The sequence below is a fragment of the Ciona robusta genome, chromosome 12 (genome assembly GCF_009617815.1).
Source record: "Ciona robusta chromosome 12, ASM961781v2".
Classification (NCBI taxonomy): Eukaryota; Metazoa; Chordata; class Ascidiacea; order Phlebobranchia; family Cionidae; genus Ciona; species Ciona robusta.
Window position 1 is genome coordinate 4,100,293 of NC_143246.1, and position 22,583 is coordinate 4,122,875.

At 33.9% G+C, this 22,583-nt stretch overlaps 1 protein-coding gene across 2 annotated transcripts; it reads left to right on the top strand.

Moving 5' to 3' along the window:
• The first annotated feature begins 12 nt into the window (after positions 1–12).
• Positions 13–22,414, top strand: LOC149726951 (nucleoporin NUP188-like). 2 transcript variants are annotated; one of them, XM_089890448.1, is made up of 36 exons: positions 13–168; positions 1,054–1,182; positions 1,567–1,651; positions 1,715–1,866; positions 2,367–2,433; positions 2,806–2,931; positions 3,843–3,969; positions 4,534–4,664; positions 5,035–5,172; positions 5,575–5,691; positions 6,038–6,172; positions 6,648–6,776; positions 7,331–7,460; positions 7,878–8,002; positions 8,786–8,976; positions 9,759–9,960; positions 11,755–11,947; positions 12,404–12,579; positions 12,912–13,213; positions 13,729–13,882; positions 14,405–14,560; positions 14,758–14,841; positions 15,121–15,264; positions 15,980–16,147; positions 16,646–16,746; positions 16,993–17,111; positions 17,317–17,453; positions 17,753–17,909; positions 17,994–18,142; positions 18,439–18,558; positions 19,131–19,346; positions 19,623–19,697; positions 20,015–20,147; positions 21,035–21,153; positions 21,709–21,870; positions 22,194–22,414. In XM_089890448.1, the coding sequence occupies exons 1-36, from the start codon at positions 155–157 to the stop codon at positions 22,329–22,331; spliced, it is 5,001 nt and encodes a 1,666-aa protein (XP_089746574.1). In that variant the 5' UTR covers positions 13–154; the 3' UTR covers positions 22,332–22,414. The 2 variants fall into 2 exon arrangements, with proteins under 2 accessions (XP_089746574.1, XP_089746575.1); XM_089890449.1 differs by having other exon boundaries at positions 17,341–17,453.
• The last annotated feature ends 169 nt before the right edge of the window (positions 22,415–22,583 follow it).

Genomic DNA, 22,583 nt, shown 5'->3' on the forward strand with positions numbered 1-22,583 from the left:
ATTTAGGAAAAACACTTTGTAAAATATTTAGAGAAACATACTTAACTTCACGTAAAAATAAATTTTGGAAACACTGTTTCATAACATTTGCCGCGAGAAACCAGAACGTGTATATTTGTATTGTATAAATGAAAGAAGAAACGAAACTTGAAAGATGAATAATCTCATGTAAGTTCTATTTATGCTTAAAACGTAATTAGTAATACGTATGTCATTGTTTATTGGGTGCTTTTGATCTAAAATTGATAAAAAAATATTTCTATTTATGATAAATCCGAAATAGCGTTTTGGCCAAATACACCATTGTCTGATCAAGATTTTTTAATTTAGAATGTTTTAATTTACCCCTAGACAAACTTAAAATGGCCATATTAGATGGAAAAGTATTGTGCATGCCTACTAATTGGAAGCATCCAGATTGAAATCCAGCCAAGTAGCATAGTGATTAGCACGCCTTCCTTTAGCCCAGAGGTTTTGGGTTCAAGGCTCGGTGCTGCTACCGTTGTGCGCAATGTGTCTTTGGGCAAGACACTTAACGGAAATTGCTCCAACCCAGTCATACAGAAAAAACACACCCACGAAGTTTTATAGCCTACGTGTTAACTCGTTAGCCGGCCTGATGTGTATGAAACGTAACATCTTTATTATAACGACATTGCATTCTTACATACTTTATCGCCTGTATGGGTTTTATATCAAAATAAAACCAGTTCAATGTACACCTCAATTTATTACACAGAATGTTTCATTTACATATTATATAGGCTATACATGTTATATAACATATTATACTATTTTTTCTATTAGAAGTTTAACTTAATTAAAATAAATGGCTGGTTTGTTTGTTAGGTGTAGCGACCACGCTTATTTTCTTCCAACTAAATGTAAATATGTTTTTAACTGTGAGCGTGTTTTAACAACTGTTGTAATTATCGCTTTATCCTGTCTTTTCGTTTAAAATATTTCTAAATCTTCGCTACCGTAATCGAAGAGACAAATAAAAGTTATTATTATTATTATATAACACAAATTTCAACCACACATTAATTCCAGTTGCTTCCAAGATTTGTGGTTGGTCATCACTGGTCGTTCATGCATGAAAGACCCGGAACTTGTGACGAAAGATTTAAATAATTCAATTGATGCTTTGAAGCTTGGTTTGGGTTATTATCAGCCATACAGGTGTGAAAATTTATTGTTGAAACATCAATAGCATTTCCAATATCCATGTAAACCTGGCATGCTTGTTTAGGCATTAATTTTGCTATTTTGTTTCATATAGAGGTTAAAATGACATAACATTTTCTATTAACTGATAACACATTTGGTAAACTCTTAAGCTGGCACAGGTGTATGAACACTATGTTATAACGACTCTCGTTTTCGGTCTATGCGAGAATAAAGTAAGTTACATTCATAAAAAGACAGTGGTAAATAATGGTAATTGTGTTTTTATCATATCATCTTGTGCAACAATTTTCTTATGTGATTATCTTATAATGCCTATAATGATATACAATTTTTATATTTTTTTATATATAATTATTAATTTCTTTTACAACACAGTGAAAGTTCTGTCTCAAAGTTCAAAAAGGAAACCAAAATATCGGAAAACTTGAATAAGTTTGTTCTAAAAGCTGCAAAATTACTGGTAAGCTGTTTAAAGACTCAAATTTACTCATTAATTATTTCAATTTTTATTCTTTTTTTGCAGAATCTTGATTGCCACCAAACACATGATCTCACAAAACAATATGCGCGTTCATTTTTCCATGGATCGAGGCAGAAACTGCGGCAAATCCTCGCAGATGAACGGAATGGAGCGATATTACTTGGCGATCTTGCTAACCACTATTTTACAGAAAGGTAAATCAAAGTTTTTACGATTTTTACCAAGTCAGTCCAGCAAATTTTCACCAATTTAACTAAATCAGTCTGACGAATTTTCATAATTTCTACCAAATCAGTACAACAAATTTTACAATTTTTACCAAATCGGTTCAACAAATTTTCACAACTTTTACCAAATCGTCAGACAAATTTTCACTTTTACATTTTGTTTTTAAGAAGAAAAATTTTTCACTTGTTGTATGAATTGTTGCCTGTTGGGTGTTACTTACTTCAGTCCAACAGATGTAAGAGAACTGACCTTGCCCCCCCTGTTAATTGCTTTTATTATACAATTTGTAAGACTTGATTTTATCGGTTACGTTTCTAGCACCAGATCCTTGCTGTATTTATTTACACAAGAATCATTCAAACTGTTTAAGCACCAGATCAGGGTCAGATTCACAGAATTTATTACAGTTGTTTCACATTAACTGATTAACGTGTATAAAAAATTGATTTTTGAATATTTTTCTCAGGTTATATTTACTACGAACCATATCTCCAATCATTGGATACTTTCAGGACCAAAGTCATCCTTTTCAGGTGAAATATATAAGACTTTGTTTTATAAAAAGTCAAGTTATTATATGTACATATTTATTTATATATAGTAGGGTGGGGGAAGATGGGACACATTTTCTATTTTCTTGTCCCATTTTGTGGTAAACAAAGAAAATTCAAAGAATTATAAAACCATTTTCTCATGACTTCCATAGACGGTTGTTAATTGTTTAAAACACAATCAGGATAATTGGATATTATGTGCTAAAGATGTCCCATCTTCCCCCAGCCTACTATATATGTGTAATTTGATGTCCTTACTGTAAGAGGTTTTAAAAGTGCTTTCAGTCAAACTAGGTTTTCTCTCAGTAATCACAAACTAGTTATTATTGAAGAGGCTTTTTTTATTTTTAGAGCGTTTATTCGGAGGCGCTCAGTTCACTACCAGACCTTGCCCAAACTTTGCAAAGTCAACTCGAGAAATCTTTTGATCATTCTTTGCCAACTTTTAGCACTAGAGGACAAGATTGTTCCCCTGAGGTATGAATGGATAAATGAATGAATGAATGTAACTGACTTTATTCTTGCGTGGCCGGGAAACAATAGTTGTTATGACATGGATGTTCATACACTTCATGTCAGCTCACGAGTTACCATGTATGTTACTTTGTGGGTGAATATTTTTTGGATTTTTTTTATGTATGGCTGATAATTTGGACAATCCATTAGTGACCACTGGGTTGGAGCAATTGTCGTTAAGTGCCTTGCCCAAGGACACATAGGCCCACAATGGTAGCAACGATGATAATATGGTAGGAAATAGAAAATTGTGTTTTTAAGCCTTAATCTGTGCAACTAACATGCATGCTTGCTTAAATCAGAGAAAAAATGTAAACCAGTCTGGCATTGTGGCACTATAGTTACGCTGCCTTCAAGCTAGAGGGTATGGGTTCAAAACCCGTCGCTGCTGGCTTTGTGGGCCCTTGGGCAAGACACTTAACAGCAATTGCTTCAACCTATTGGTCACTATTAGGTCGTCTAAATCGTCAGTCATACAAAATGACAAAAATATATACATACCTCAAAAAATAATCACCCACAAAGTTACATACGTGGTGACACGTAATCGGGCACAAGTTGTATGAAACAGAACACCCGTGTTATAATGACTGTCCTTGCCTCACCAGGCAAGGGTAAATATGTTCCAATTATTTATTCAGTAGTTCTTAATCATTTTGGCTAAGCCTTTTATGTCATAACACACTTTATTTCAACATTTATTTTACCTTTATTTCTACAAAAATAAATTTGTATAACACAAAGTAAATGACACTGGTTTCAATAAAACATGTTTTTTACTTTATAACAATTCACACTGTTTCCATAAAATGTCATAAACTCACAACCCATAACCATTGATACGCAACTTAATGTTTTCCTTTATTTTCCAGCTACAGACCCGGTTTGCTTTACAACGAGTGAAAGAACAATGCGAGATCCTTGAAATTCTCCTCATATATTATTCCCACTTTGAATTACCACCCAATGTGCTGGTGAAGCTTATTAAGCTGTTTAAAGGTGAGAATAGATAGATGTGTAGGACCAGGCTGCAGACACACATGGTGTATTCATATACCTTATGCTCACTGTCAAGTTATAACATGGCTGTCTTTTTATACACAAGACACACATGGTGTAATCATACACCTTATGCTCACTGTCTCATGCTTATTGTCGAGTTATAACACGAGTGTCGTCTTACACACCATACACACATTTGTATTCATACACCTCATGCTCACTGTTGAGTTATAACATGGGTGTCTTCTTATAAAACATACACACGCAGACGCATGGTGTACTCATACACCTCTTGCTCATTATTAAGATATAACATGTTTTGCTTTCTTCTTATACAGCAAAACGTACATGCTCATTTTTAAGATACGATAGCATGGGTGTCGGCTTATACAACATACACGCATGGAGTTTCATACACCTCATGCTTGCTGTCAAGTTATAACATAATGTCTTCTTAAACCATATGGTGTATTCATTATTCATACACCTCATGCTCACTGTCGACTTACACATATTTTGTATTTATGAACCAGTTACTCATTTTTCATATTCTTTTCATAGATCACAACTTTGGAATCGATCACCCGTTACGTGAGGTCGTTGACCCCAGGATGATGTCACCACTGTTGTCATGCCTCAGTGCACTTGAGCAAATTATAATCATAGAAGGATTAGACATGGATTTTCTTATGGTGGGTAATGACTAAACACAGTTGTGTATTTAGTCATGGAATTATGGAAAGTACTTGTGTTAGCAAAAAAATCATTAGAAAAGTTTTGATGACACTTAACATTAACGTCTATGCCTTAATTGGCGACAAATTTTTATTTAAAAAAAAATGTTTATATTGACAATTTTTTATAATGACAAATTTTTATATTGACAAAATTTTATTTTGACAAATTTTTGTATTGACAAATTTTCATATTGACAAAATTTTATTTTGACAAATTTTTGTATTGACAAATTTTCATATTGGTAAATTTTTATATGTGATCATGAGTTATTGCCATAATTTGCGACATTTCTATCGAAAAACTACTTTAAACTGGTTATAACAGGAATCTGAAGCCACAAAGGAACACCAGCTCGTGAAAGACAAATCTGCATTCAAATCTATTGATGACATCATAAAGGACATCGTTCATCAACCAGATCTATCTGTGCTTGTGTTGTCGTGGGCAACCGTTCGTTATCTGGTATGTTACATTATTAGCTGATTATTGTAGGTAGCCCTATTTTGATACCATTAGTATTGTTCTTGTTAGAATTGAAGCCATTACGTCACCATTGTCATTATTACTATTCAATCACCCACCAATTAACATACATGGAGGTGTATGAACACCCATGTTATAACGGCTGTCGTTTTCTGGCCACGCGAGAATAAAGTTAGTTACATTTATTCATTCATGTACAAATGAGCAGAAAATATACAGTAGGCAACACATTAATCAATGAGGTTCCCCATATTTAACAACAATAGCGTGATTTCACCCTAGATTTCAAAATTTAAAAATCATTACGCCTAGGCTATCCATCACAATACCTATTTTATGACATCATAGTACTTATTTTTTACCAATTATGACATCACTAAGGTCATGGATGACCACGGTGGGGTCACGACCCAGAAACTCGGAGAACGAACGATTGAAGAAAAAGTGTGGGAGCATTTTGCCCACTTGTTGGCAGTATACCCATTCAATACAACATCGGTAAGTGTGAATATATTTAACAGAAAACAAGATAAAAACAGGGAATTTTATAAAAAAAATTGTAAATAAAAATAATATATATATATATATATATAGTATCTATATATTGTATTTTTAATTACAAATATGTATACATTATATATATATATATATATATATATATATTTTTTTTTTATTTACAATTTTTTAAATAAATATTTCGTTTTTATCTTGTTTCCAGATAAAAAATCATTCAATTGTTTATTATATTCAGTCAACTCTGGCCTAAATACTAGGTTTCATGGCCTGCCACCCCATAAGGCCTTACACTGTACGTAAATGAATTTTTTTTGTTATTTCTATGCAGAATGTTTCACTCACTGCCCGTCGTGTTCTACGTGGTGTGCTATCAAGCGTGACAACATCTTTCCACGAAGACACGCTTGGTGATTTCTCATCTATCGTAACCGTGGCAACAGAAGTGATGAACCACTCTGAAAATGTGAGTTTTTTGGACCTTTCTGATTAAATTGTATGTAACTTAGTTTTATCTGGCGTGCGAGAGTAAGTTAAAACACGGATGTTCTGTTTCATACACCACGGACCCGCTTATGAGTTACTGAGTATGCAACTTTTTGTTTTTTGTTTTTTTCTGCATAGCCGACAATTTAAACAACCCACAACATAAGTTACTACTGGGTAGTAGCAATCGCCGCTAAATCTCTTGCCTAAGGACACCTGGACGCATACACCCACAATGGTAGCAGTGATGAACCTTGAACCCATAGCCTCTGGTTTATAGACAGGCGCGCCAACTACTGTTCTCCTGCGATTGCTTTGTGACTGGTTCTACTATGTGTAAACAGTTTTTAAATTTTGTAAAAAATTTAAAGTAATGTGTCAAATTGTGTAAAAACAACAGAAAATCGTGGAAAAACAAAGCAACTTATTTTGACACTGCTATATAAATATTACAGAGCAAAGGTCTTAGTGGACCTGGCTTGGAGCAGTTGTTGGTATCAGCTGCAGGTTACTTCCCATTGGCTGTTGAACCATTGTTGCTATTGGTTACTTCGATGACATCATCGTTGCCATCGGCAATGGAGGTAGGTTGCCGTGAACTCTGACCTCTAGTGGGAGAACAATAGTAAACATTTTTTTGGCCTTGATTCTGTACAGTGGCCTGGTCAGGAAAAAACAGGAGTTGTTTTAATTATTGGAAAAAAATTAGGGAAAAAAATAAATTAAAAAAGTATGCATCTAGAACATTTTTTTAAAGGTGACTGGTCGCGACCCCAAAACCCCTCTTTGCTACAACCTTGATTGTGTACTAATTAAACAAACATAATAGCCCATATTTAATATAGGGCCAGTAAAAACACCTCTAAACCCGTCTGGCTGCACCACTGTATGAGGCATATTTGTCTTCATTTTCAGATGTTTAGCTTTTAATTTGGGCTTTTCTATTTGTATTAAAACTGCCAAGTAGATCTAGATTTTGGCACCTTTATACTTTTTCAGATTGTAACTTTTTTAGATTACTTTTTAATACATTACATTTACTAAGCAGAAACTAACTTCCTTTATGTATATTGCCTGCAAGTACATCAACACTAACATACCCCCTCATAAACTCACTACATAAACACCCCCACTCCAGGTCCATGCATTTCTTTCCAACCTTCCATCTTTCGCTGAATTCATCAAAACCTGTATCAAGGATGATGTGGAAAGTTTAGAAGATGCTTCACTGTGGAGATTACTTTATCCTAAACCACTTAGAACTGCAGGTTTGAAAATAACTTGATTTTTGATTTTTGTAATCAATTTTTATGTTTGATTTTTTAGTCTTCTAAATTATTTTTGTTATTTTTACGTTTTTTAATTTTTTTTGGTCCTTTTACATTTTTTTTACATTTTTTAAATTAAGACCTCCCAAACTGAGGTTAACCAACTTTAGGAGTTGCCGAGAGCGAGTTTTAGTTATGAATTAGAAGGCCCTGTTCTAAATTATGTTTTTTGTTTTTTTTTTATTCTTCTACTTTTATAAAAACAAACTTTCTAAAAAGGGTCGTTTTTTTTTTATAAACTGTAAGCATAAAGTGTTGCATTTACATTTTACATTTTTCCACAAAATTTTACAGTATTTGTAGTTAGCGAAATTTATTCAAAACTAATATCCTTGCGCTGCTCTCTACTGTCACCAGGTGGAAGTCATGTGGTCAAGATACCAAGCTCCACGATAGGACATCTTGTTGACAGTCAGTTTGGTGAAATGGTGCAATGGCAACATCCTGTCAATGGTTGGGCAGTGTTTCACGCTGAAATTAAGGTAAAGCTTTGTTAACAATCAGTGTTGCCAACTACTTTTTTGTTGATCAGTGTTGTCAACTAGTTTTTTTTTGTTTATGGTGTTGCCCTATGTGTTTTGTTTATCAGTGTTGCCAATCATTTTTTGTTTATCAATGTTGCCAACTTTTTTTTAGTGTTGCCACATCTTTTTTTTATTTATCAGTGTTGCCAGATACTTATGGGGGCGGGTAGATTGAAGTTATACTTTAAAATACATTATTCATAAACAGGTGTTCTAAAAAGTAATCTCTGAATAAACAAACAAGGTCTAAAGTTTCATCTAATTAATGAAATGAATGAAAATTATTTATTTATCGTCAGTTTCATCTAATTAATGAATAAATAAGTGACGTTGCCACGACAGTTGTTTTAACATACATGGTTTGATTTATACACCAAGTGCCCTATTGACCTTTCAGTATGGCGCTTCTAGGGATCTGGCTAAAATCCAGCAATAATTTAAAATGCCGTGCCACGGCAGGTTAGCGCGCCTGCCTTTAACCTAGAGGTAATGGGTTCAAGGCTCATCGTTTCTACCATTTTGGGAGTATGCGTCCTTGGGAAAGACACTTAACGGCAAATGCTTCAACCCAGTGGTCACTAATGGCTTGTCCAAATTATCAGCCATACAATATAGGTTACATACGTGGTAAGTTGTAAGCTGGCCCAAAGTGTATAAAACCGACTGTCGTGATCGTCACATGAGGATAAACAAGTTACATTCATTCATTCTATCAAACCTTATCCAAATTATAACTTTCAGAGTTTGTTAAGTTACCGGGGTCCAAGTTCAAATCTCGATCTGATCGGATTTATTCAAAAATCTCTTCTCATCTACCGATTGGTTGAAAAGATTTTAGTCTCAGTGCAGACTGATTCACCCGACACAGGCTGCATGGCTGTGCTTGAGACTATGAAGTTATTTGTCGACCATATTCCGGAGTTCTTACAAAAGTAAGTTTTGTCTTTTTTTTATTTTAAACATTTAGTAGGGTCTAGGGTGGGGGAAGATGGAACACCTTTTTATTCTAATTTCTTGTTCATTTAGTAGTAAACAAAGAACATTCAAAGAAATATAAAACTGTATCCTCATAACTCTCATAGTCCTAGACCGTTGTTAATTGTTCAAAACACGATCAGAATATTTGAATATTATGTGCTAAAAGTGTCCCATCTTACCCCACCCTACTATATATATAGTTTTTTGTTTTTTTTTATTAAAAGTTGCTTTGTTTGGTTTTAAGAAAACGTTTATTTTAAGCAGTACTTAAAAAATCATATAGCTTAGTTATAAACAACTGTAAAATGCATTTTCTATTCTGTATGGGTTAGATAGGTTCTTGTTATAGAACCTGAGAATTGGGCTGGATTTTGCCCCATTACCCCAAAACCTAGGTGCCTATTTAGTATATTTACGTCCTAATGGGAAAAAAACAACTATTACGACCTTAAAAAAATCATTCTTACTTTTCTAAAAAATGGCCATTATCTTATATAATAATAACTTTATTTGTCTCTTCGATTACAGTAGCGAAGATTTAGAAATATTTTAAACGAAAAGACAGGATATAACGACAGAACAACAGTTGTTAAAACACGCTTACAGTTAAAAACATATTTACATTAATTTGGAAGAAAATAAGCGTGGTCACTACACCTTTTTTTTCATACAATAATTCATATTATTCCCATAAAATAATGCATATTGTCATAAAAAAGTTATACTATTTTTATAGAATAATCCATACTGGAGAACCGCCTGTCGAGCTAGTTGCGACGTGCATGAGGTGCGCCACAGCGTGGATAAACGTTGATCGCACCAATCATTGTGAGGATACATGGAAAAAGTTGACGCGTATCGGTTACTTTCCATATCAAAATACTCCAGCTTTGCATGGACAGTTTCAACCAGGAATGTTTGGTTCAGTGTTAGTGGAGGTAAGATTTGGTGTTGTTGTCGTGCATATATGTTCTAGTTTAACATGGCAGTATCCTACACAAAGCTGCGATTGGGCCGTATTAGTCCAGTTTAGTTATTACATTTTTTGGGGGGGCAATAACTGTTAAGTTTTTGCGACGACCGATTATTCTGGAGATAATGGCAATTGTTACCCGGTTATGACGATTTGTATGTAATGTGTTATGACGTCAGAATGATTAAGTTTCTCGCGACAACTTGGACGTCGAAAATTGCGCTCGGTGACACCTGGCAACGAATCGCAGCACTGATTGTACAGTGTACAGTACTTACAAATTTAAATGTATTTGGTGTGGTGCACTTATACCAAAATTAAAAAGGGGTACAATAGGGATGCACATTACAGAATAATTAGGTATTCTAGGATATCCTAGAATACTTTATTTCGAATCTAGAATTCCGAATCTAGAATTTCGAATCTTTTTATATTTATAGGAAAAAATAATTTTACCCACATAAGTCAGTTTGTTGACTCTTTCATACCCGCCTTGTTGGAACATGAGCTGTAAAATGATCAAAAATTGTACTATTGGGTAGTTTTTGCGTCATGAAACGTATAGCAGGCTATGAAAAGACGTTACGAAACGTTTACTCTTGAAAGTCCCACAAACACAAAAATTTTTTTTTTTTCAAAATTAATAAGTTTAAAAAATTGTTAATATAGTATATGAGATGACGTGTAATGACGTCATTAAACAGAATACCGAATCCCGTAATTAGATTCGAATACAAAAGGATTCGAATCTCACGGATTCGAAATTCTGTAATGTGCATCCCTAGGGTACAACCATTGTGGGCATATGTGTCTTTGGGCAAGACACATAACGAAAATTTCTTCAACCCAGGTGACAGTGGTCCTTATTGTCCAAATTGTCAGTCATACAAAAAAACAAAAATTTGAAAATTTACATTTCCAAAAAATCACATTTAAAGTTACATACATTTTAACTAGTAATCGGTCAAGTGTATGAAACTGATCATTCATGTTATAATGATTGTCGTTGCCCCCCCACACAAGAGTAAATAGGTTACATTCATTCATTCATTCTGCTGTAACTAGAGGCCGACCATTATATATTAAGAAACACCTATGATGTTTCCTACTAAGAACATGCAGACCAACCAATTTTTTCTCTATTATAACTTGCAATATCTTGAACAGAGGTATTAATTTTGTTTAATACTGATCATTTCATATGTTTCGCTATAATGTCAAATATCGGTAAAGTATTGGTATCAATACAAGCTAAAAATATCGATATCGGTAGAAAAAATTGATATCGGTCGGTCTCTAGTTACTACTAACTAGTAAGCGGGCACGAAGTGTATAAAACAGAGCACCCGTGTTATAACGACTGTCGTTGCCATGCAAGGGTAAAAAAGTTACATTCATTAATTCATTACTTAAATAATAATTTCAATTGTCCGGCGCCGTGGCATAGTGGTTAGCGCGCCTGCCTGTAACCCAGAGGTAATGGGTTCAAGGCTGGACGTTGCTACCATTGTGGGCGAATGTGTCCTTGGGCAAGACACTTAACAATAATTGCTTCAACCCAGTGGTCACTTGTCCAAATTATCAGCCATACATAAAAAAAAAGAAAAAATCCAAAAAAAATAATCACCCACAAAGTAACATACATAATAACTCGTAAGCTGGCACGAGGTGTTAAACCCGTGTGATAACGACTGTCGTTTTCCGGCCACAAGAGGACAAAGTTAGTTACATTCATTCATTCATTCAATTCAATCCCCAGATGGAAAGATTACAAGGCACTTTTCCCGTCACAGTAGCGACCATAGAACTCCTCACAGCTTTATTGGAATGTTCATTCAAGCGTGAAGGGCCAACAAACACGCTGTCACGCCTCACCGAATTCATCATGACCGAAATTTTTTGTTCGTTTCACGACTGGCAACGAAATGATGTTGGGTCTTGGGAAAAAATTGGTGAGAAATGAGATTTTCTGTTTTTTTCATTTTTTAGAGAAATATGAATGTAATCTATCCCATTTTTGCTCATAAAAACCGCAGCAAATAAAAAAACTGTCTGCCAAATTTTTTAAAAATATGCTTGATTGGACTGCACTAGCAAACTTCTTGAACGTCAAAATAATACTTTATACTTATCGGGAGCCGACATGCAGACTTTTTAGAGCGAAAAAGCGAGTGTTTCTTTCTCCACAATTGGAGCAGATAAATGCACTATTCAGAGAGAAAAGTAGAGTGTTTATTTATCAACGATTGAAGCTGACTTAGTCGCGAATATGACGAAACATTGTATTATAAAAAAAATCCTAAAATTACAAAATGCTCGGCGTTTGTCATGTGCACTCATTGTGTATCCCTGGAGTACAAGTTATAACTCGTGTTAGAACTTTAAATACCACTAGCCTATACTCACAGGGCTTCGTTGCCTTGAGATGTGCCACTTAATACTTGGAGCATCAACCAGTGTAAAAAGTGTGTCCTCCCTTCAATCAAGTATTGTGAGGATTTTATCTTCAGCCTCTGGATCGGATGTTTTACTCCGGATGACGTGCATAGATGTCGATGCTCTTCATGCTCTTATTGCTGCAGAGGTAAGAGCTTCGTTATTTTAAAATTAAATTTCCCTGTTTTTTAAGTTGAATTACATCCCTGTTTTAATTTTTTCCCTTTTATTCTTACTTTTTTAGTTTTATCTTATTTACTCATAAAAAGGGCTATTTAGAGGGTCCACGTATGTGTTATGTGCCATAGTTTCTGCAAGAATGTAAGTTTAAGCTACATGAAATTGGTTGGGAGCATTTTCCAATTGTGCCTACGGACATACACTGTAATCTGTATCGGGCATTGGACCCAGTATTCTTCGTTTACAATAAAATATTAAAGTTATAAAAAAAATCTAAAAAAGATTTATCTTTTTCCACAGCCATGCTCCTCTCTAGTCCACCGGGTGACAGAAATGGTTCGTCTTGGTTTTTCCGTGTTAAACAACGTTTTACGCTTAGACGATTTAATTTCTAACGACGCAAGCGAACCTACGCAGCTCCACCAAGTGTTAGCTGCTCCCTCTGCTGGCCAGATTAATGTTATTTCTATAATTGCTGGTTATTTGTACCATCGACAAACGATTGTCCTCCCAAGACTCTCTGTTGCCCTCTTAAGGAGGATTTCTCTCATAGCTCCGATGTCAATACATGGGAGTCTCGGAGCAGACGTTGCAGCTGTGAGGTGAGTTTTGTTTCTTTATAGTTGTATTGTATAGATTTTTTTGTTTTTCTACAGTTTTTTTTTGTAGCTTTAGGGGTTTTGTTCATTTTTTTCATAGTTTTAATGGAATTACTTTTCAAATTTTTACACAGTTTGTCAGAGTTTTTGTGGGTTTTATCTTTTTTTTTTCTGTTTTTAAACAATAATGTTTTATATTTTTTTGGATTTTAATGTTTTTTCTTGTGTTTGTACAGATTGGTTGTTTTTGTTCATTCTTGTTGTGCCTAAAAACTAGTAAACTATTATATACATTGCACATTCACCCAAAATTGTATTCACAAGGCATTAAATGTTTAAAAAAGATTTTTAGCAGCTCATCCGCTATAAAACCGTGGTGTTTCTTTTTTATACCAGATCAGCCTTTCAAAGATTATTTATTATGCCTGGTGGCAAAAATACACAATAGTTTTTTTAATACTTTATCCTTTTTTTTGAATACTCCTCTCGTGATCATACTCCTCATCACTTACATCCAGGGACATTCTTCTGTGTCGACTACAAGCAAGAGCAGGCGACCATCTTCTCAAGATCGGGATTCTAGAATTACTCGTAGTCTCCGTGCAGACTCAACCAGGACTTCTCGAACTTTTCCTTGACCTTGAACTTATTGATAAAACTAAGCCACAAAATGTGAGTATTTAAATGTAGCTTGCTTTATATTTGTCTGGCGGGAAACGACAGTTGATATAACGCGGGTATTCTGTTATATACACCTTATGCCTTTTTCTGTATGGCTGATAATTTGTACAACCCATTAGTGACCACTGGGTTGGAGCAATTGTTGTTAAGTGTCTTGCCCAAGCCACATACACCCACAATGGTAGCAGCAACGTGCTTTGAACCAGGTTCCTTAGCTTGCCACACGGTAGAACCTCACCCATGTAGAATAGAATAAACACACTTATTATACCCACAATTTCCAATCAATCTGGCATGCTACACTAAAGTATGTTAACCTTGTAAAATAGAATATTTTCAACCATGTAAATCTGCTAAAAACCCGCAAATTAATTAGCACTGATACACTATTTAGACTAAAGTCATTTAAAAAAAAAAATTTTTTTTCTTAACCCCAAAAAATTGTGTATAAATAATGAAGTATTAATAGCATTATATATAAAAAATTAAAAATTAGTTTGTTTTTTCCTACAGGGCTATCGTCTTGGTAAATCCAGTTGTTTGACTGTGGTTACTGATATGTTGGCTTCAGAAAATCAAGGAACTTATAAGCTACCAACTAATTTGCATACAGCGTGCATCAAGCTAGCTAATGCATTATGGGTGGGCAGGAGGCATACTGCAATACAGGTATCACTTGTTGCATTTGTTTATCAATATATTTTTGATATTTGACTGATTTTTTTAATGCTATATTTTTGTCTGTACAGGTCAATTGTAAAATGTTGTTCTGTTTGAAAAGATTTTTATTTCTGGCGAATGGTATTTTTAGTCTTAATTTGTTTTAAAAAATTAAATAAAAATATTGTTATTTTCTTTATTTCCAGGCGTTGAAAAATCACTCCAAGTCATTTTGGAACAACATTTTGTTGCCACTTTTTAGTGAGAACTCCCCTAAAGAAATTGCACAGGTTTGTTATAAAAGTATAATATAACCTTTGTGTTTTCTACCATTTTGATTAACTTTATACTATTTCTCTGTCTATAAATAAGTTTTGATTTCATAAATGTTATGTTTTTAAATGTTAGTTTCAATTTCATAATATTTCTGTTAATAAATAATATATTTTTATAAAATTTCTGTGTTTATAATTAATATTTTAATTTTTAAACTTATAGTATTTCTAGTAGAAATTGCACAGGTTTTAAAAGATTTCTGTTAGATTGTTTTATAACATTTCTATATGTAGAATGAGCTCCTGGAGACATGCGCTCATGCGTTAAACATCGTCGCACTTGAGCGGTTTCACACACTCCGAGAAGGAATGGATCCGCCACTAGAGCGAGCTATGGAGCAGTTCTCGGAGAAAAAGCGATTCGAACATTGGTCAAAGGTGGAAAAAAATATTCAAAAATATAGTTTTTTTAAAACACGAAAGCCTGTAGTTACTGTTTTTACTTGTAAATATTATTATAGTAGGATGGGAAAAGATGGGAAACTATTTTATAGAATTTTCTTGTCCCATTTGGTAGTTACCAAAAAACATTCAAAGAATTATAAAACTGTATCTTCAAAACTCCGATCGACCATTGTTAATTGTTTAAAACGCTATCATGGTATTTGGATAATATGTGCTAAATGTGTCCCATCTTCCCCCACCCTACTATATGTCAATACACAACTACTGCTTAGATATTTTATTTTAACTATTTGGAAAATTAATGCGCACGAAACTATATGATTGTACATATACATATACCACTACAAGTAGGAAATGTAATACTTTACGCGAATCTCACCCTGATCGGGTGCTTATAGAATTAAACGATTTTTGTATAAATAAAACATTTTATTTGAATAAGAGACTGATGATGTCATTTAGGCGATATATATATATATATCTTTTACTGTACAATTGGTTGGTCTTGATTTTTGTCTGTTTGAATAAGAAACTGATGATACCATTTAGGTGAAATATATATCTTTTATTAGGTGTATGAACACCCGTGTTATAATTACTGTCGTTTTCCGGGCATAAAGCAAGTTTCATTTTTATCAACTATTCATTATCTTTACTACTAAGAACCAACATGGTTTTAAACGAACAGGTTTTTCTCTGCGTTTCAAAAACTTACTCAAAATCGAAACCCGATGAGCAAGAGCGACACCTAATGTTTGTTTCAGCATGGAAGACGTTTTTATTGACAAAGAAAATAAAAGATGTTGTTTTGCTCAAAAACATCATCGGTGATTTGATGTCATCTATTCTTTTTATGGTGGGTTGGGAAATTATTTGTGTTGTGAATTGAACGTGAAAGCATTATAGTTGAATGAATGAACGAATTAAACCAACTTATTTACCCTCCAGTGGCGGAGCCTTGATAGTCGTTATAACACGGGTGTTCTGTTTCATACACCTCGTACCTGTTTACAAGTTACTACGTAGTTACCTTGTGGATGATCATTTTTGGTATTTATAATTTTATGTATGGCTGACAATACAGTAACAGTAACCACATAACAACTAGCAATATTATCAGGCTTAGCTGTGAGCGTATCCATTTTTGGGCAAGATCCTTTTACCAACAGTTACCCAGTGGTTCCAAATCCTTTTTGTTCACCCCCAAAAGGTAATTCGTCAGCGGGCACTAGGTGAATGAAACAGAAGAAGTGTTATAACCACTGTCATTCCCTGCTACACGAGGATTAATTTTAATGATTTTTAATTTCTTTATTCATTTAATACATTCAATTTGTACACACCTTCATTACAGAGCGATGAAACTTCTTCACAAACATTTCTTAGTCTCTCGACCAGCCTGCTGCTTTCATTAGTCTCCAAACAGCCTTCAAACTTCCTGTCATTTCTTCCACGGTAAAAAAAAGTTTTTTTCCCAAAATTTTTAAGAAACCCCAAATTGTATAGAGTAATGGGTAAACTGCACTAAATTCTAGCTATACCGCTTTACTTTGCAAAAGGATCTCACTCATATAGAATTAAATACCAATTTATTTGGCAATGAGTTAAATCTGGTGTAAACCTGAAATCCTATGACGTGCCTCACTGTAGGACCTCACACATTTCAAAAAAATAATAAGTAAAAAAAAATATATATTTTAGGATTGTTGAGAGCATGCAGAGACAGTTCGACGCTTCATCCAAAATTGATCGAAGTCAGGTTAATCTTCACTCTGCTTCAGTTCATCTCATTAAATCAATGAAAGAGAAAGCATCAAAAGGTGTGAAAATAATGAAGTAAAATTTTAAGGCTGTTTTTTTTGCAAGCTTAAACTGAAGCTACTGAAAAGCATTTTTAAAGATGCATACTCACTAGAAAAAAATATATGATCTAAAAGTACCGAAACAGCTTCTAAAAAAATAATAAAATCTTCCAAGTTTTTAAAAAGGTTGTTCATTTTTTAAATAAAATTATTTTGAAAACAGCTTTTTTCAATCATGTGAATGCAGATTCATGTGTTAGTGATTTCATCCAGCTGTCATGTGATCACCTACATGTGCTCATGAAAGATCACGACTCATGGGAGCAGTTTTCATATGAAAAAAAACTTTTCAATGTTGAGGTAAGAGTCTTTTATTTCAAACATCTCATGTCAGCTTAGGAGTTACAAAGTATGTTACTTTGTGGGTGATTATTTTAACTGGAATTTTTTTTCAAGTTTTATGTGTAGGTATTAATTTAAACAATCCATTAGTGACCACTGGGTTGGAGCAATTGTCGTTAAGTGTCTTGCCCAAGAACACATATGTCCAAAATGGTAGCAGTAACAAGCCTTAAACCCATTACCTCTGGGTTAGAGAGAGACGCACTAACCAACTGTGCTATTGAGTCAGACAATTATTAATTATGATGTCATAATAGACCTCATTGTTGGTCATACGAGCGTTGGAATTTCTTTTTGAAGATAAAAACGGGATCAACCAATCATGGCTTACTGCTGTATCACATGAATCAACCATTCATATGATTATGATGATCCTCGTGAAGATGATCACATCACAACGTGATAAGGAAGCAGGTGAAAAAAATTTTAAAGTTACTAAAAAAAATTTGTCAAAATTTTTTTTTCGTAAAAAAAAAGTTTGTAATTTTATTTTTTCAGATCTTAAATGTCGGCTCTCTACCTCCATCTTACGGTTGCTAACTAAAATTTCCACACATGTCGAAACTGCGCGCATGATTAAACAGACCAACATTCTGCCTGAATTGTGTCTAGCGCTATCTAGTGCTTACGTTGACAACAAAAAAAAGGTGAAATTGAAAAAAAGGAAAAATAAAATTAATTCAAAAAAGATTTTTGGCAATTGTTCGATTTTGATCTTAAAAGACCAATATTTTGTCTGCCTTACAGCAATACATAATCTGGTTTTACTTATAAGCGTTTTTCCCAAGAATAAGCACATCCACATTTGTAGCAGCGCTGAGTCTTGAACCCATAAACTCTAGACTTGAGAACTTACTAACTTGTCACGTCACCGGAATAAAAAAATGGCGCGCTAAACCTTTTTTCACGTCGCCAGAAAAAAAAAATTGAAAATTTTTTTCAGTGGCTTGAAGTTTACCATTTGAACATTATTATGACATCACAATTACTGGAATGTTTGTCACATGACTTTGTGGATGACGCGCTTGACTTCATCGGAGTACACAGCGATCGAATGTGCCAGGTGAAATATGATATCTATGTGGCTACGAACGAAAAATATGTTGGAAAGTTTTTAAAAACTTTTAGCTTAAAAACTGTGACTAAAAAAATTTCGACTTTTTTTCGAAAAGTATTCGAAAATATTTATCTACTTTCATAGTGACTAGACTAGATATCTTATGATAAATTTATACAAATTTTCACTTTCAATTTAATATACCAACAGTTGTTGCAAACGTATATAAATAATTAGTGTGGAGATTATGAAGGAAAAATTCAATGGCTATTTAGAATTTTTAAAAGTTTAAAAAAGGCACAACTTTTATTATGTAAATAGATTGGTTATATAGTTGGGTGGGGGAAGATGGGACCCCTTTTGCACATAATATTCAAATATCCTGATCGTGTTTTAAACAAATGACAATGGTCTATGGGAGTTGTGAGGATATGGTTTTATAATTCTTTAAAGGTTCTTTGTTTACTTCCAAATGGGACGAGAAAATAGAATAAAAAAATGTGTCCTATCTTTCCCCACCTTGCTGCATTACATAAACTTTTCATAGTCACAAAATTATGATTTTATAATTTTTTTAGAGTTTGTCGTTAATTCGCGTGAACCAGAGCATGACGTTGCTTTCTGAGGTCAACCACACGACGGCGCTCTTGAGTTTGTTGTCACGTGACTTCACGCATGAGTGGAAATTCAAGATTCGAAACTCGTTCGAGTGTGTGGTGGAGCGTGTCTTAGTCGCTGTTCATTCATGCACGGCGCTTCTGCTGCACCCGAGACTATTGAATGTTTCCATAAAAGTTGGTTTTAATTTTTTTAGAAAAAAAAAATTAAAAAAAAAATTGTTTTTAACTGCAGTTGTTTATTTGAATTATTAAATGCTTTTGTTTTGTAGTATTTTAAATTAAGATTTACTATTTTTAAGCATAAATTTAATCATAGCATATTAGCATAAAATTGTGGTAAATGTGATTTAGCATAAGGGGAGTGAAAGTGTAGGTTTAGTTTAAAGTATTTTTAATTTGATTTTAATAAGTTTTTTTTTTAATTTTGTTGTGGATAAAAATATTTTTCAGGCGACTCGAAAAAAGCAAAAACTATCAGCATCAACCCCTGTGAAAATAACCAAGCAAACATCACTTAAATCACCGGTATGTGTGAATATATCTTCCCATACATTTTATATGGCTAAGGTCATTTAATATTGCACACCATGGGACTTGAGATTTAGGCCAGAGTTATCCTATAACCCCAACACCCAGGGAGCTACATGGACCTCATGTTAAAGCCTGCCGCTTTTTTAAAAAAACAACACAATTTTTTTAAAAAATAAAAAAAACATTGAAAACTTAAATTTTTTGAAAAAATTTGAAAAATCATAAATAAAAATGGAAAAAATCTCGACTCTGAAAATATAAAATTGAGTACAAGACACATTTCCATTCATAAAAATAACATAACTTCACAGGAAGTTGACACAAACTTGCCACCGGATGACGTGAAAGAGCAGATGTATTCAATCCTCGGAAATTTACTTTCGTTTCTTAAGAATCTTTCACCGGATTTATCTCAACTAGTGATGGACCTTGAAACATGCGCGGGTACGATTTTATAATTTTTTCGGATATTTTTTTAAGTTCGTCCTGCAAAAAAAGGGTCAGTCCCACTAAAAAATCAGTCCCGCAAAAAGCATTTATATTTCGTAGAATTTTGTTTCTGTTATTTTTTTAAAACAAAATGAAATAGAGATATTTTTGTAGTTTTTAAAAGATCTCTTTTTACCTAGCTATCTGATTGCACAATACACTTACATTATATTACTTTCATACTCACAGCTTTGTTACATGCTACTGTAGGCAATATTTTACTTTTTTTGAACACATTAGTGGTCATATAGATCTTTGTTTTGCGCGACTTTTTCCGCACTAATCTCAATTCCTAATTCTAGCGTTTATTCTTTATTCTCTTGATTGAAATCAAATCATAATATATATTTTTAATTTTTAGACTGAATTTTCAGGTTTAAAAGCTTATGATTAGCGATTAAATAACAACGATTACATTTCTCATACTTTAACATAGCGGAAACAGTGTCTGGAAATTTGGGAGGGCACGTGTTGGTGAGATAAAAAATCCACACAACGATTCACGACTGATCCAACTATTACCATTTAAGTGGGGATTAAATTGTGTAGTAAAAGGATTAATCAATACTATGCTAATTAGTTTTAAACGTGCTCACGCATTAGATCTGTGATCTCTTGTTATAAATCAACATTGTTCAGGGTTTTCCAAACTGGGTGTCGCCGAAAGTATATTTTGCACAAAAAACTGCATTTATTAGCTAAGCAGAAATTTGCGAAGCTTTGTTCTAAATTCTGTTATTGCGTTTTGTTGTTTTTTTACTAGATGATAAAGGTAAGCATGTGGTGTAATTTTTTATAATTTTTTTACACAAAATATTATTTTTTTTATTATTACATCACAGAGGAGTTTCCACAATTAGTCACGATGAATTTCAGCACACCAACTGTCGATCACGAGGCTGATGTTAGTTTTGGAACTCTGCTTAGTGCAACAAACATGTCACTTACTGCATTACATAAGGTCACTTTTGTGTTAAATTTAGACTCTGTGCAATAACATTGTCATGTTGCTGAAGCTAGTACAGTGTGCTGTTAAGACTCATTGTAATAGTTTTTATAAAAGCTTCTTATAAAAGTATAATATAGTTGGGTAGAGGAAGATTGGGCACCTTTAGCACATAATATCCAAACATCCTGATCGTGTTTTAAACAGTTAACAACGGTCTATGCTCTATGGGAGTTGTAAGGATACAGTTTTATAATTCTTTGAATGTTCTTTGTTTACTACCAAATGGGTCGAGAAAATAGAGTTAAAAGGTGTCCCATGTGTGTGTGTGTTTGGGCAAAACACTTTATGACAATTGCTCCAACCCGGTAGTCACTAATAGGTTGTCCAAATTGTCAGATACATAAAAACAAAAAGTAAAATCCCCCCAAAAAATAATCACCCACAAAGTTTTATAAGTTGCAACACGTAAACGGGCACGGGGTGTATGAAGCAAAACACCCGTGTTCTACCACTTTGCTCTGCCACGCGAGAATAAATAAGTTTAATTCATACACTTGTTAATTCCAGATTGAACCGGTTGACACGAAACTGACATTCCACGCTTCACTGACTTTTGTTTCTGAAATTTCTCTTTACTTGATTATCTCGCAATGCTTGTTGTTGTTAAAACTGAAAGATCTGCCAACCAGAAGCAAGCAAATTTTACGGAGGGAACTTTCAGATGAACTGGTTTGTGACGTCATAATAGATATCCTGTGTTAGGAGAAGTCTAAGCTTTATCATGATTTATAAATTGAACGTAACTTACTTTATCCTTGCGTGGCCGGAAAACGACAATCTTTATAGCACGGGCGTCATACACTTCGTGCCAGCTTACCAGTTACCATGTATGTTACTTTGTAGGTGATCATTTTTTTATGTGTTGTTGATAATGGTTCACTAATGGATTGTGGAACCCGGTTATTTTTTAAATTACCCGAATCTAACTTAAATCTGGAATCCCATGCCGTGGCACAACTATTTATTAATCAAATCACTATATTTTCTCCCAGGCATCTTGTGTGAAAAGCGCTCGACGTCACCTACGTCATTCATCGTCCTCACAATCTCCCGGGAAATCCCCCTCCGGTACACCACCGAAAGGAATTCTAGAATTAGTCACTGCCTTCGTAAAGCATATTATGACGTAACACCAAAGTGATTTTTCTTCAGCTGCCAAAATTTCTCTTAAGAAATTTTTCTCTTAATAAAATAAACACAACATGCCACTAAATACATTTAGGTTTTCGACAATTGTGGTCAAAAAGTTTACCAAAATTTCAGCGGTTCAACTACCACGTAAAAAGTTGTTTCAACTCGGTATCTTCGTTTAGGAATAGATAGCTTCCCGTATTGGTTATCGTTATCGGTCATTCCAACTTCCGCTAAAGCGGTGTTAACCT

Excerpts from the sequence above, each read along its gene's own strand:
- LOC149726951 (XM_089890448.1), top strand. Across the intron at positions 8,003-8,785 it reads TGTTTCACGCTGAAATTAAG|AGTTTGTTAAGTTACCGGGG; the intron begins GTAAAGCTTTGT and ends TATAACTTTCAG. Across the intron at positions 16,148-16,645 it reads TGTCATCTATTCTTTTTATG|AGCGATGAAACTTCTTCACA; the intron begins GTGGGTTGGGAA and ends CCTTCATTACAG.